Raw genomic sequence first — 14,242 nt, 5'->3', positions numbered from 1 at the left:
ATTCTGTACTGTTTATGTGTTTGGGCCCCACTAGAGGCTGCCTAGGCAACTGAATCTTTTCATCTTCTTGTGTTCAGTCAGACCATGCAGACTCATGTTACATTATTCAGTGATAACAGCACCAGTCATGACCCTTGTGTCTCATCTTTGGACCTTCATAAATATTTATTTTACTGTCACTTCTTTCAACTGTACTAGCATTTTTTTTTCACATATTTGATTGTTAAAGACCCTGTGAAATCGCTCAACAATCATGGTTTTATTTCTTGTCATAACAGTACTAAAACTAAATTTATGGCCAGGATATATTGTAAGGTTTATCCCATGTTTAAACAGTCAATAAGCTTTATGTCACAAACATGAGCCATGATTTACTACTTGATAATCGACTGCGGGTGATATCAGGGGAGGGACATTAATGTTCTAGACAGCATCTGATGCAAACATGTCTGTAATATAGGATGAGCCATCAATAATTTTAGCTTCATTTTCCAGAAGAAATAGACTGTGAATGTAAAATGCATACAAAAGGCTCAAAACTTTCACCTTCAATTTATGGGGTCTTTAATGTTTAAATTTAGTGAAATATGCCCTTTGTTTAGTAAACAATTCAAAGATGAGAACATATGGATTCATCACTGTCTTAATTGTGGAGAAACACTTTTTTTTTTTTTTTTTTTTTTTTTTTTTTTGTTTAAATGTTTAGACAGTGAGGACAGTGAGAAATAAGAATCATAAGTTTAGGTCTTTAGGCTTTAGGTGTGCTGGGTGGTTAGCCATCATCAGCTGCTGATGATCTCTAAGACATAAATCAGTGATATGACATCTAAAGAATTTAGGCTTCAATTTGTAAGTGAATCTAATTTTCATTGTTTATTTTTTTAGAATTTAGTAGAGGAATGGATGGATAAATACAGTAAGTGAATGGATAATGGCAGAGAGACAGAAAGACAGTGAGATGGATGCTAATAGTTTTGAAGTTCTGTTACATCTAAAATCCATTATTTCACGTCTATTTGCGCAAATGCACTAAAAACAGTAGGAGTCACAGCATGCAGAAAATGTGACTGTGACAAAACTAGTCATGTTAACAGTGGGGGAATTGTTAATTGGGTTATTTCTTTATTTATATTTAATTGGGTTAGTTTAATTTGTCATGAATTACCCATAGTCAATATTAACTGGCTGTGGCCGTTCCCGACGCTGACAGTAGCTCTTGAGACCTTTCAGGATTGGTGTTGTAAACTTAAAATTCAGTTATCCATTGAATTGTTTTTGTTCATTAGGAGTTCTGAACAAACTACAGCATACTGATCTGAATGGTTTCTAGGTATTTAAATCAGTTATTTCATTTTACATAAACTGTAACTATCTCTGTCTTGAATATGAGATTTCAAAGTTTTAACACAAGTGACCAGCACTGATGGGGGTCTTCTGAAAATACTCCTATTGTTACTTGCTGTTGCACAAGTAGATATAATTAAACTTAATATTTGCTTTGCAAAGAACAAGATACCCAATTTTAAACTCTCCTCCCATAGCACAGTAAAATGAATATGTTTTTACCCATAGTGTGACATTTACATCTCAAAGAAGAGTGAAGAGACAAAAAAAATAAAATAAAATAAAAATAAATAAAAATAAAAAATAAAGACGACTAAACTTACCATCCTGAGCTTCAAGTTTTTGGAATAGGCCAAAAACCATGACACCCCAGAGGGCATACAATAACAACCGGCTCTTCCCCATTGTCCACAAAAGGAAAGGAGTAGACAGCTGGAAAAAGACAACAAAACTGCTTTTAAGGTTTTAGGAAAATGTACAGCGTACTAGAGTACAGATATATGGATACTCTCGCACAACATCCCTTTATTTCAGATAAAACTTACTCAATTTCAATGGCACTAACATACATAAGTTTTTGTTCATCCACAGTTCTGACATAACTTTGCACAGTTTGATAATGTTTTGCTATCAAATTATAGGTGTCAAACGATCAATATTCTAAATATAGTCCCTTACTGGGTTGTTTGTGTTCTCATCTTATCTCATAAAATATAACATAAACATTCTCTGAAATACCTCAGGTCTGTTTACGCGTATTTTTAGGAGGACAGGAAAAGTTTTGGCAGCACGGTGAGATTTATGTGATCTGTTTCCACCCCATGAGCCAAATCCACACAGCTGTCAGATTTAAGGATTTTAAAAGGTTTTCTTCCCACATCAACTGTCCTCACTTGCCAGTAAAAACCACTAAGCACTACACAGTCCATACTCAGAAAAAAAGCATCAGAGTACTGGACACAAACAAAAATGCCATAACATGCAGACAGACAATTACCTCAACACAGAATGTCCCTCTCCCTGCTGAGCTAAGAATCACACTGAAAGGTTCTATTGTAAAAAATTTCAGAGTGAAAGCCTACAGGAAAATAACATGTTTCCATCACATCAGTCTCAGAGTCGTTGGACGCATTGAGTCATGGTACAAATTCATTAGGTTTGGTAGTTGGTTGACATGTGACCACAAATGCAAATATGATTAAAAATAAAAACTTATATAAATAACATTTGTTTTTAAAGGCATTTTTGCATGTTTTGCTCTTACAGTTGTAATAAAAGTAAACATTTAACATTTTTATTATTTATTTTTTAAAATCGTAACAAAGTAAAGCCTAATTTGTCCTGAGGAAAAATCATGTCTTGTTCCAATTCAAACATTCCTTATATATTCATTATACATATAAATATGCCTTTAAATAATAGTTTCAATTAATTTATTTTAAAATCATTTTTCCACCTGCCATTTTAAAATTGTTGTAAGCTGCTCTTTTTATTTAACATGAAGTCTTGTTAACATTGATATTTTCAAGATATTCAACAAGAAAACATGTAGGAGGAACTTATTATTATTATTATTTTAGCTAACAACAAGAAGTAGTGCTATGAGAATGGAGCCAGTTTGTTGGAGAGTTGAAAACCAAAGGGAATTTGTGACCTCATCCAATATAGATATAGACAGATATAGATGTGTGTGTGTGTGTGTGTGTGTGTGTGTGTGTGTGTGTGTGTGTGTGTGTGTGTGTGTGTGTGTGTGTGTGTGTGTGTGTGTGTGTGTGTGTGTGTGTGTGTGTGTGTGTGTCAATTACATTCATTGTGCACAAGACCAGGAAATATAAATAAATAGCATATGTAATAAATAGATTAAATACCAACATAAATTTGAACATAATGTTGACATCACTGTTTTCAATTCACAACTTCAATATAAATATGAAAAAAGAAAATGATCACATCTGGAATAGGTTGAATCTAAAAAAAATAGAAAGAAAGAGGGAAAGAAAGAAAGAAAGAAAGAGGTCCTTACACAAAATTACTTTATGAGCTGATTGACGTTGTTTCGGTTGGCATTTATTTCATTTGGATGCAGAAAAATACTTCAGCACACAAAGGTATTACATTGTAAATTTAAAACATATAATGTAACAATGCATGGTTATAATGTGCACAATATGTGCCAACTAGTGGTGTGTCTGAGAAATAATAACTGCAAGCACAAACATAAAAAACTGGGCATCTGAATTGAGAATTCTTGAGAATTACTGATATTCACATACTGCTTATAGAAATAAAGAAACAAATAAATATAATTAATTATAACCAGGGCAAAACATAATAATGTCCAGTGCAAACTACAAAAATATTTCCCAAGGTATTTCCCAAAGTATTTCCCTCACATTCAAATCATGGAAATCTCTTTTTAATTACATTAATAATTACATTATTTTTTAGCATAATTTTGCTGCTTCATTCAGTAAAGAATAAACAACTGATTCAGGCATTTTTTTAATACCCAAGCAACAATAATGGGATGGAAAACATATGTTTGTACCAAAACCAAGCTCAGTCAAAAAACCTTAACCGCCAAAAGATTATTACAAACTGTCTCAACATTGTCCTCTAGTGGATTGAGTTGGGATAACTACCTCTCCCAGGCAGTCTTTCTCAACGCAGGCCCAACAGAGGAAATCTAACGCCCACACTCTCAGGAAAAATGTGCAAAAATTGTAACTTTAGATTGTCACTGCATGAGGCAGTATCATCATAGGTACACTTTCATACCTTATCTTCCCCTAAAGGGTGCATATCAGCACCCTATAGTTCTGTGCATGTTTGTGGTGGTGTTAATTATATATGTTTGCCTATATGTATGCAAGTCAATGGGAAAGTACTGCAGTGGATTTAGGTTTTCTGGTGTTTTCAAGGGTCCACATCTGGTTCTGCTTCACTTAAGTTTAATGCCTCAGCTCTAACTCTCCCAGCATTCTTTGTCCATCTGGCAAAGACAGTGGAAAAAAGTGTTTCACATCACCCTGTCTTTACAGTTCTGGGCAGAAGGTGCGATTTGAATAATGTCTATAGTGGTAGAAAACTACAACAGAGACTTGTTCTGCTTCTTGCCTCTGTTTAAACATGCTCATAATCAGTATTATCCTCATCCTGTTAGATACCATCTTGATTAAAACAAAATCAGTATAACAACCAAAACAGACAGATAAGATGATAATTTTGCAATATATCCTTCTAAAAAATGTGCATTTTACACTTTTACATAACATAATTATTAAGGTAAATGTAATCATATCACAAACACATGACTGCATACTGTAACAGTGGTCTCAAAAACTTTCCTACTAATTTTTTCACTCTTAACACACCCTTAGAGCCCCTCCTCATGTATTTTACTTATCAGAGCACTTTGCTCTGCCTCTTCTGCAATGCCTCTTCCTGTGGTGCAAGACAAATTCCCTCTTTCTCCCAAAGCTTTGGAATTTAGTGTACCCACAGAATTCTCAACATTAAAACTATAATTAAGAAGTAAAACTGCCTACACATCGTGTGCATTGGAAAAGTCATGCAAACAAATTAAACTTATAGGGTAAAAAGAGTGCATACACAGCATATTTTAGAAAAATGGATTTTGGCAGTTTTAGAATGCATGCATACAAATACACTAAAACCCACACCATCTTGTACAGTCTCACTCATAATATAAAATACTTAAATGCTCCTTTTACAATGACATATTTGCATGACTCATATATAACAAAGCAGCTTACCTCTGGAATACAGGATTCAGAATGCTGTATTCCACAGTCTTTCTATGGAATCTCAAATAACAAAAAGACAACTCTTAGGTCATTATCTCCCTGGTATTTCCCTTCTGTGAACTGTTCTGAATGGGACAGGCAGAAATGAGGCTGATTAGCTCGTATGCTGGAGCTCTACTGTGAGACTCTCGTCCGTTGAGCTGACTGTGTGCTCTCCAGAAGAGCAGTGCCACTCACTTCAGCCTGGGACAGAACACACAACTCAGAGAATCCTGGAGAAAAGCCACTCAATTTTTCCACGCCTCCTACTTTCCTCTGCATAGAGAAGAAGGAAAAAGCACAAAGAGGGGAAAAAAAGTGAGCGAGAGAGAGTTATAAATGAGAAACAGACCCAAGTATGGCTTTGGTATGGCTGTTCCTTATTGGGAAGGTGATGTAACAAACCAAACCAAAGATTTTTTTTCTCCTTACACTCCTCACTTGTGATGTTCTTTTTTTTTTCTTTTTTTTCTTTTTTTACTTTTATTTTACTTGCTTCCTGCTGGATTAATAATCTGAAACAATATTCTATATGAAATTATTCTTGCAAGCCTCTTTAGTATATATAAAAAATGAGGAGTATAAATGTAGAAGTATTTGAAAAAAAATCGCTTTTTGGATTGCACTTGTTTAGATGACTGTGACAAGGTTCTGGATGGTGACATTTGTTTCTAATTCTGAGGAGATGAATCAAGCATAATAAAGATCATATTTTTTACACTTATTACTGTATATGAAATAACACACAAAGACATGTAAATCAGGTACATCTGCTTCAACGGCAACACAATTAGGAAACACATTCAGATAATAAGTAACCTGTTTAAATGTTACATGATACATGTGAAAGCTACGTAAAAACAAGTTCTCAGGCATTGCACACAATGAAATCATTTTCTAGTTGTCACAGAATAAGCTGACCTAAGATGGGTGGATCAAAGTGAGGTGTCAGTCCTGAGAGGTCAGATTTTTACTGTTGAAAAGTAATATTATAATATGCATTTAATTCAGCCCAGAAAACACCTGTTTCTGTATCTCATTGTTGAATTAACTAGCTATGCTCACTGTGCTCTGAAATATGTCAGAATCCTAGAGAACACAACAACTGATGCCCGTGATTCATTGCAGCGATTACTTCACAAATAAGAGATTTGTTGACAAATTCTGCTCCAATTATAATAGATAAATGTCAATTTAAAGAAACTACAAATGTAAAATGCGATGTACTGTAGCCTAACGATTTTGAGAAGAACAAAAGTTTCCCCATTTCAATAAACTGTGATCCCACTGTGTAGTATCTTGAGAAAAATACAGCCTGTTGCCTTATAGGGCCTTTTAATGCTTTCCTTTTAATACTTTTTCCTCTGTTCACCAGGGTCAACTGTTATACCGAACTATTAATGCTTGCAGAAACAGAACAAAAATCCTGTTTGCTCATTTTGAGTAGGCCTACATGCCTGTTTCGACATGTTGTCCTTAGTCCAGAAAACAAAGAGCCGCATTTAATAATAACAATAATAATCATCAAACAATTAAGAAAGAAAATATGTATATTATTTTATTCGCTAGGTATGACCACACTCTTTTTATAAAACAATTGGGATTATAAGACAGTCAGTAATAATAATCTGATGAAAAAAAAAACTGCTTTAGGACCTTCATTATAACCCCATCTTTTGTGCATGTAGACTCTGTCAATTGAAAAGAAAGAGTTTTTTTTCTTTCTTTCTTTTTTTTATTTATTTCTGAAAGCAGCAAAATGGCACTAAAAGTTAAAACATAATGGTTTTTGTGGTTTTGGTGCACTGGACTGATCTAAATGTTGGAAATATTACTTGACTTACATGCTTGTTTTGTAACAATTTTAATGGTTGGTTCAAACCACCATTTACCTTTTCATGGAAAAGTGATTTGTTGTCCAAGAGTTTCCATTGGTAACTGGATGGATATTGTGGAGTTCTGCGGATTTCCCAAAACTGTACCTGATCAGAGTTTCCTCTGCTTAGTCATGGAGGATGCTGAATCACAAACCAGCCTGCTAATAGTAAAACTAAATGAAACTTTGAGTGATGTATGGTGTTATTTTATGGGGCATTTTCTCCATTTTTTTTATTTAAAAAGATACAGCAGAGTGAGATACAGGAGAATAAGAAAATCACATCTCTTGCATGAGTACATACAGCGACTCAATATGTCAGTGCATGTGTTCTGACCGCTAGACCCTGACATTCTTTTAGTTTGATTCAGCATGTTTGTGCAAATACTTTTGGTAAAGTTTTGCCAAAACAAATGCTGATAGCCAACTGCCTTTCTTTTACTTCCAAGACTGTTAGTTCTTCTCTGTTCCTTTAAATTGTAAAATATATTATATCTAAATCTTTAATCAGCAATACATATGTTTATAAAAGCAATAGAGATAAGGAAGCAATAAAAAAAAAACATGCACAATTGCAATGACAGTGTACATTTATTTTTATAGTAAATGCCATTATAATAATATTATAAAATATATTTACTCTATTCTATATAGGGAAAATCGAAAACTATTAATGGTAGCAGTTGTTTGACCATTCTGCTGCTGCACTGAAAAAGAGCCAAGTGGAATTAAGTTTTTGGTTCTGACTTACTATGGTCAGCTAGAGCCAGTGAAAATAAAAGGTAAACAGGTACAATCATTGCCAAACATTCGCAAACACCTAGCATGCCATTCTGCTGTTTTGCAAAGCATTGTTGGATTGCTAGATTGTATTTTCGAAATGTTGGTTGGGTTGAGAAATTATTTTAGTTTTGTTGTGCTCTGAAATCAACTCTTTTCTTTGTCAAAAACACATTCAGCAAGTTTCACTAACTAGAATTTGAGAGTCTAAATCCCTTTTTCTTTAACATGAGCTGTAGTTTTACACAATGCCAGGTGGGCACAGACCATCAATAAAAATGATTCCCAGATTGCAGATTAGTTCCAGACGCAGACTGAGCCTGAGCAACACAAACCACAAACTCAGTAAGGAAGTTTAGTCTTAAAAGAACTGCAAGATTCTAATACCCCTAAAATGAATACAAAACCATTTTACGCATATAGCAGCACTTTTGCTCTGCGAAAACATCTAAATGATTTTCAACTGAGACATTCAAAAAGGCACCAGCTGTCTTAATAGGATGACCCTATAGGACTTTAAGCAAAGTGTCTACAGGACAGGATGTTCATGTAGATCACAGCTTATCATCTGACTGTGCTGGTTTCCAAACTCTCTTTCTCTTTAATTTCTGTGAGAAGACTCTAAATCAGATGAAATGGATTTTCAGAGATGGTTGGCAGCTGTGCACAGCATGTGCAAAACACATTTCTTAAGTCCCCCTTTCACCATAATCTTTTCCCTTTTCTCTCTCTGGCCACTTGCAGGGGTATATCTGTTTTGAATTTAACTTCAGCATTTTAAGATTCTTCCTGTGGTGTTGCAGCCTACAGACAAAAAAGCTGGCACCAAACAAATCTGCAAATCCAAAGCTTTAGGGGATAAAAATATGCATATACTGAGTTAGGATTACACGTTAGTGATGAGAGTAAAAGCTGTGTTCGTATATTGTGCCCAGATTTGCTCTGTTTTGTGTCTGATTTGCTCAAAGTTGCATTGGTATTTCTGCAAATCTGTCACAAATACGATAAATCACTAACATCACAAGTACTATGAAAATAAAAATGTGTGTTATGATCACAAGTTCTGCTGCACCATTACATTTTCTTTTTCCCCACCAATGATAATCTACAGTTAGACCATCATATACCCATTTGCTATAATAGGTTTCTGCAACAAGCAACATGAACAAGAATCACTTTTTTGCCCACTATTTAACTAACAATCTGGAATAAAAAAAGACCCAATGTCTTTGGCCCTCAGAATGGTTTAACTGCTCACCATGTATCAAATCCCCCGTTCCAGCTGCCAGCTTCAGCCGCAGTTTAACCCTCCCTTGTTGCTTCACTGACTCACCAATCTATCTGAACAATGAACTCGATTGAGATCTCACTGGGTGTCCCATACCGACAGCTGCTGTTTTAAAATTCTGAACCTAGTAACCATGACTACAATGCCGCAATGACTAATGCCTCATAATGCATACAGTATTCATGGCTGGAAATGTAGTCAAACTGGGTGTGATGGAACTTTTAGAATATACTGTTTAACATGAGTACTCAACATGTGCCTTTGAAAAAGACAGTGTGCTTGATTTTATATTATGTTTTTTAACATTAGTATTATGTTTGTGTGTTTTGAGGAGACATTGTAATGAGAATTTCCATCATGCCTAATGTTTGTTTGGGAAGCTTCACATTCATTAGGCTTAACATTTCCCTCAACTCATGTCCAGCACAAACAGAAAGGTTTTTGTGTAAACTAAGAAATGAAAGAGGAAAGAGTGGAGTAGTACAGGGAAGAAACTACATTGGAGGAGTAGCGTACTCCTATTGGTTAAGCCTTAATCTGGGGTGACTAACACACAAATATCTAAGGACAGTTCTTCATTTATTAATTTAGGTGATTTGCAATGGTGATTAATACTGGTGCTATTGAATCAGATGAGCAAGCAAAAAAAGATTTATCGAAAACATTACAGTCTAAGGGAAACATCAGAATATAGCTCTATAGATATACACTGCCTGGCCAAAAGAAAAGAAAAAAAAATGAAATAATTAAAAATAAAAATAAAATAAAATAAAAATGTCGCTATCTGGATTCAAACAAAGCAAATACTGTATGTAAGATTTTAAGAATGAATCATTATTCCAGTTAGTTCATATGTTTTCTTGCATGTAGACTTTGCAATTATTAATATTTATTAAAATATTTGCAAACAATTCTTTTAACATCACTAATAATGCAGTGTGCAGCTTGGAAAACATCACCATGACCATTTCCCAGGATGACAATGCCAAGATTCACCAGGCTCAATCTGTCAGAGAACAGATTGGAGCACCATACAGTCGGCCCTCAACCCCACTGAAAGCCGTTGGGATGTGTTGGAGTACTCTCACACTGTTGTCCAAATATATATATATATATATATTATATATATATATATATATATATATATATATATATATATATAATATATATTACATATATTAAGACAGCTGGGCCTTTTGAATGTCTCAGTTGAAAATCATTTAGATGTTTTGGCTCAGCAAAAGTGCTGCATATGCCTAAAAGGTTGGGGGGTGTTCATTTTAAGGGGTATTAGAATTTGCAGTTCTTTTAAGACGAAACTTCCTTACTGAGTTTGTGGGTTTGTGTTGCTCAGGCTCAGTCTGCGTCTGGAACTAAGCACATTCTAAAGACTTTCAAAAAAGGAATAAGCCAGGATTATTTCGGTGGTCAATTCATACAAGAAAAAAATCTGATGCACTGCACTGCAGTTTAGGGTTAAAAGTATTGTCACAAATTATATAACATGCCACAATTATGGTACTCACTACAAATAATGATCCAAATAAACTTTTATTTTTTATTCCTAGTACTGCTTGTTTAAAATCCAAATAGTGACTTTTTTTTCTTTTTGGCCAGGCAGGGTATTATTTTTTATTTTATTTATTGTATTACACGGTATTTTACTGTTTTTGTACTTCATCATAATTAGAATAAGATGCTTTTTGAAGACAAAGTGAAGAGTTATTGTATGATTACCGTTGATTTTCATATTCTTATCCACCTAAAATCCCTATCAGCAAAATATGTTTCTGAAAAAGAAAAGAAAAATCACACCATCTCATATGGTTCAAATAAGGACATGTTGCCATTTCCTTGGGTTTTGTCTGAAAACTGATAGGGCAACCCATTTCTTGTCTATAGCAAGCAAACCAAAACCAAAATTTCCGGAGCACAATTATTCAAGTGATGAAAGATTGATTTCTTAAAGAAAGTAAGGAAAAAGCTACCAAGAATGTGCTCTGTGTATTGTGAATTATTAAATAGAGTAGCGGCCCTGGAACTTTAAATAGGATGTTAAAAAGTTGAGTGTGCCTCTAGATCAAACAGATTAATAGTGTGCCAATGTCATATTTAATTCAACACCTAACTACATTACTAGCCCAATATAACCAAAACAATGCCGTGAGGGATTGACATACAGGGGTTTGAATGGGTCAAGGACAGTTCTTCATTGAGGCACCTTAGATGATGAGCAATAGTAATAATACTGGTGCTATTGAATCAGATGAGCAAGCAAGATTTATCGAAAACATTACAGTCTAAGGAACATCATGAATATAGCTCTATAGATATATATTGCCTGGCCAAAAAAGAAAAGAAAAAAAAAGAAATAATAAAATAAAAATAAAATAAAATAAAATAAAAATGTTGCTATCTGGATTCAAACAAGCAAATACTGTATGTAAGATTTTAAGAATGAATCATTATTCCAGTAATTAATATGTTTCTTGCATGTTATATATTTGCAATTATTAATATTTTATTAAAATATTTGCAACAATTCTCTTAACACTAAATAATGCAGTGTGTAGCTTGGAAAACATCCCCATGACCATTTCCCAGGATGACAATGCCAAGATTCACCAGGCTCAATCTGTGAGAGATTGGCCACCATACAGTCTGGCCCTCAACCCCATTGAAAGCCTTTGGGATGTGTTGGAGTACTTTACACTGCTTGTCCAAAGTATATATATATATATATATATATTATATATATATATATATATATATATATATATATATATATATATATATTAAGACAGCTGGTGCCTTTTTGAATGTCTCAGTTGAAAATCATTTAGATGTTTTGGCTCAGCAAAAGTGCTGCTATATGCCTTAAAAGGTTTTGTGTTCATTTTAGGGGTATTAGAATCTTGCAGTTCTTTTAAGACTAAACTTCCTTACTGAGTTTGTGGTTTGTGTTGCTCAGGCTCAGCCTGCGTCTGGAACTAAGCACATTCTAAAGACTTTCAAAAGGAATAAGCTCAGGATTATGCGGTGGTCAATTCATACAAGAAAAAAATCTATGCACTGCATCAGTTAGGGTTAAAAGTATTGTCACAAATTATATAACATGCCACAATTATGTTACTCACTACAATAATGATCCAATAAACTTTTATTTTTTATTTCCTAGTAATGCTTGTTTAAATCCAACTAGTGACTTTTTTTCTTTTTGGCCAGGTAGTGTATTTTTTATTTATTTATTTATTACACGGTATTGCTTTTTTGTATTCATCATAATTAGAATAAGATGCTTTTTGAAGACAAAGTGAAGAGTTATTGTATGATTACCTTGATTTTCATATTCTTATCCACAAAATCCATCAGCAAAAATGTTCTGAAAAAGAAAAGAAAAATCACACCATCTCATATGGTTCAATAAGGAATGTTGCCATTTCCTTGTGTTTTGTCTAAAACTGATAGGCAACCCATTTCTTGTCTATAGCAAGCAAACCAAAAACAAAAATTTCCGGAGCACAATTAATTCAAGTGATGAAAGATTGTTTCTTAAAGAAAGTAAGGAAAAAGCTACCAAGAATGTGCTGTATTGCTGAATTATTAAATAGAGTAGAGGCCCTGGAATTTAGAATAGATAGTTAGTTGAATAGATCAAATAGATTAATAGTTGAATGTCATATTTAATTAAAATATTTAATATAACCAAAACAATGCAGTGAGGGATTGACATACAGGGGTTTGAATGGGTCACACATCTTTTGTAAAAAAAAAAAAAAAAAAAAAATCCCAGTTGGGCACACAACTCCAGAAATTACAGAAAATGAGATGCAGCCTTAGGACCTTAAGACAGTACAACCCATTGTACAAACTATAAATGTACCCCTCAAAAACTCATTGTACTTTGTATAAAAACTGAAAAATGCCATCTACCATGAATAAGGGCCACTGTATGGAATTATATTTGCTTCAAAAAAAAAATGAACGTAACTTTATAAAACTGAATGTAACTTTTTCACAAACTATCAAATATATGCCATTACAAAAGAAGAAAACACAATGAAAATGAAAAAAATGAACTCAGTCGCACAAATTTAACAGGCTCTTCAAATATGCTTCATTCTTTGTTAATGTTTTTCAAAGATTCGTTTTCGCTAATCATGGATTCTGAATGCATTTTCATAGATTTTGCTTACACTTCGCAGTTTTTCGTTTAGTGTTTTGACACAATCCTCTCCTGGGGGCGGCCTTAACAGTGATCTACTCTGATTGGATAGTGAGCTTTTGTTGGACAGGTGCTCTCTGACCTGGAAGTACAGACGTCACTCAGTGGCGCGCATATTGGAAAACTTGCGGTGATTTGTATGCAATACATCGTGCATGATTAGCGAAAACGAATCTTTGAAAAACATCAACAAAGAATGAAGCATATTTGAAGAGTCTGTTAAATTTGTGCGACTGAGTTAATTTTTTTCATTTTCATTGTGTTTTTCTTCTTTTGTAATGGCATATTTTTGATAGTTTCTGAAAAAGTTACGTTCAGTTTTATAAAGTTACGTTCAGTTTTTTTTTTGAAGCAAATATAATTCCATACCACTGCAGCATATTTCAGAACCCATTAGAGATGTTATTTCTTTTCTTGACGGCAGAGGGGGCTGTTCTTGTTAACGCCCTCTTCCAACTAGAACTTCTGCTGACAGTTCATTTTATTTTTAATTTGGGCTCCTCAGTACAGCATGTATTGTAGCTGGGTTTTCTATGTTTATTTGCATTTACTGTACCTGAAACAAAGAAATAGTATGCTTTAACAGTACTTTACCATAAATGTCAGATTACATAACTCATATAGATTATCAATCAAACTCAACCTTTGCCAGATAAAAGTCTGCACTTCCACTATATTCTCACAAGAGAAGAACAAACCAAGCTTCAGGATGTAAGGTATTTTAGAAACTCATAGGCAGTAGATATTCAACAACTTTCTGAACATAGTTGTACTTTGGGATTTGTCATTTTCCCACAGTCATGAATAAATGCCCCTTCATTAAGAAAATGCAAATGGTTTAAACATTTTACATTCATTGCCAAAGAATCTAACTTGGACAAACTTAATCAGAGTCACCAGCCTAGAATGAATATTTTTTTCTG

At 33.9% G+C, this 14,242-nt stretch overlaps 1 protein-coding gene across 1 annotated transcript in view; it reads right to left on the bottom strand.

Moving 5' to 3' along the window:
* col6a3 (collagen, type VI, alpha 3) overlaps nucleotides 1–5,376 on the bottom strand; it is a 60,226-nt gene extending 54,850 nt beyond the window's left edge. Inside the window, exons 1-2 of the mRNA XM_042730432.1 lie at nucleotides 5,121–5,376; nucleotides 1,668–1,776 (exon numbers count right to left, since the gene is read on the bottom strand). Coding sequence (XP_042586366.1) covers nucleotides 1,668–1,749 — 82 coding nt within the window. The 5' untranslated portion in view covers nucleotides 1,750–1,776; nucleotides 5,121–5,376. The remainder of the gene's footprint in view (nucleotides 1–1,667; nucleotides 1,777–5,120) is intronic.
* Nucleotides 5,377–14,242: the final 8,866 nt, after the last annotated feature.

Source organism: Cyprinus carpio, chromosome B9 (genome assembly GCF_018340385.1).
Source record: "Cyprinus carpio isolate SPL01 chromosome B9, ASM1834038v1, whole genome shotgun sequence".
Classification (NCBI taxonomy): Eukaryota; Metazoa; Chordata; class Actinopteri; order Cypriniformes; family Cyprinidae; genus Cyprinus; species Cyprinus carpio.
Note: the sequence above shows the minus strand (reverse complement) of the source record. Positions and strands in the feature narration are given on the sequence as shown.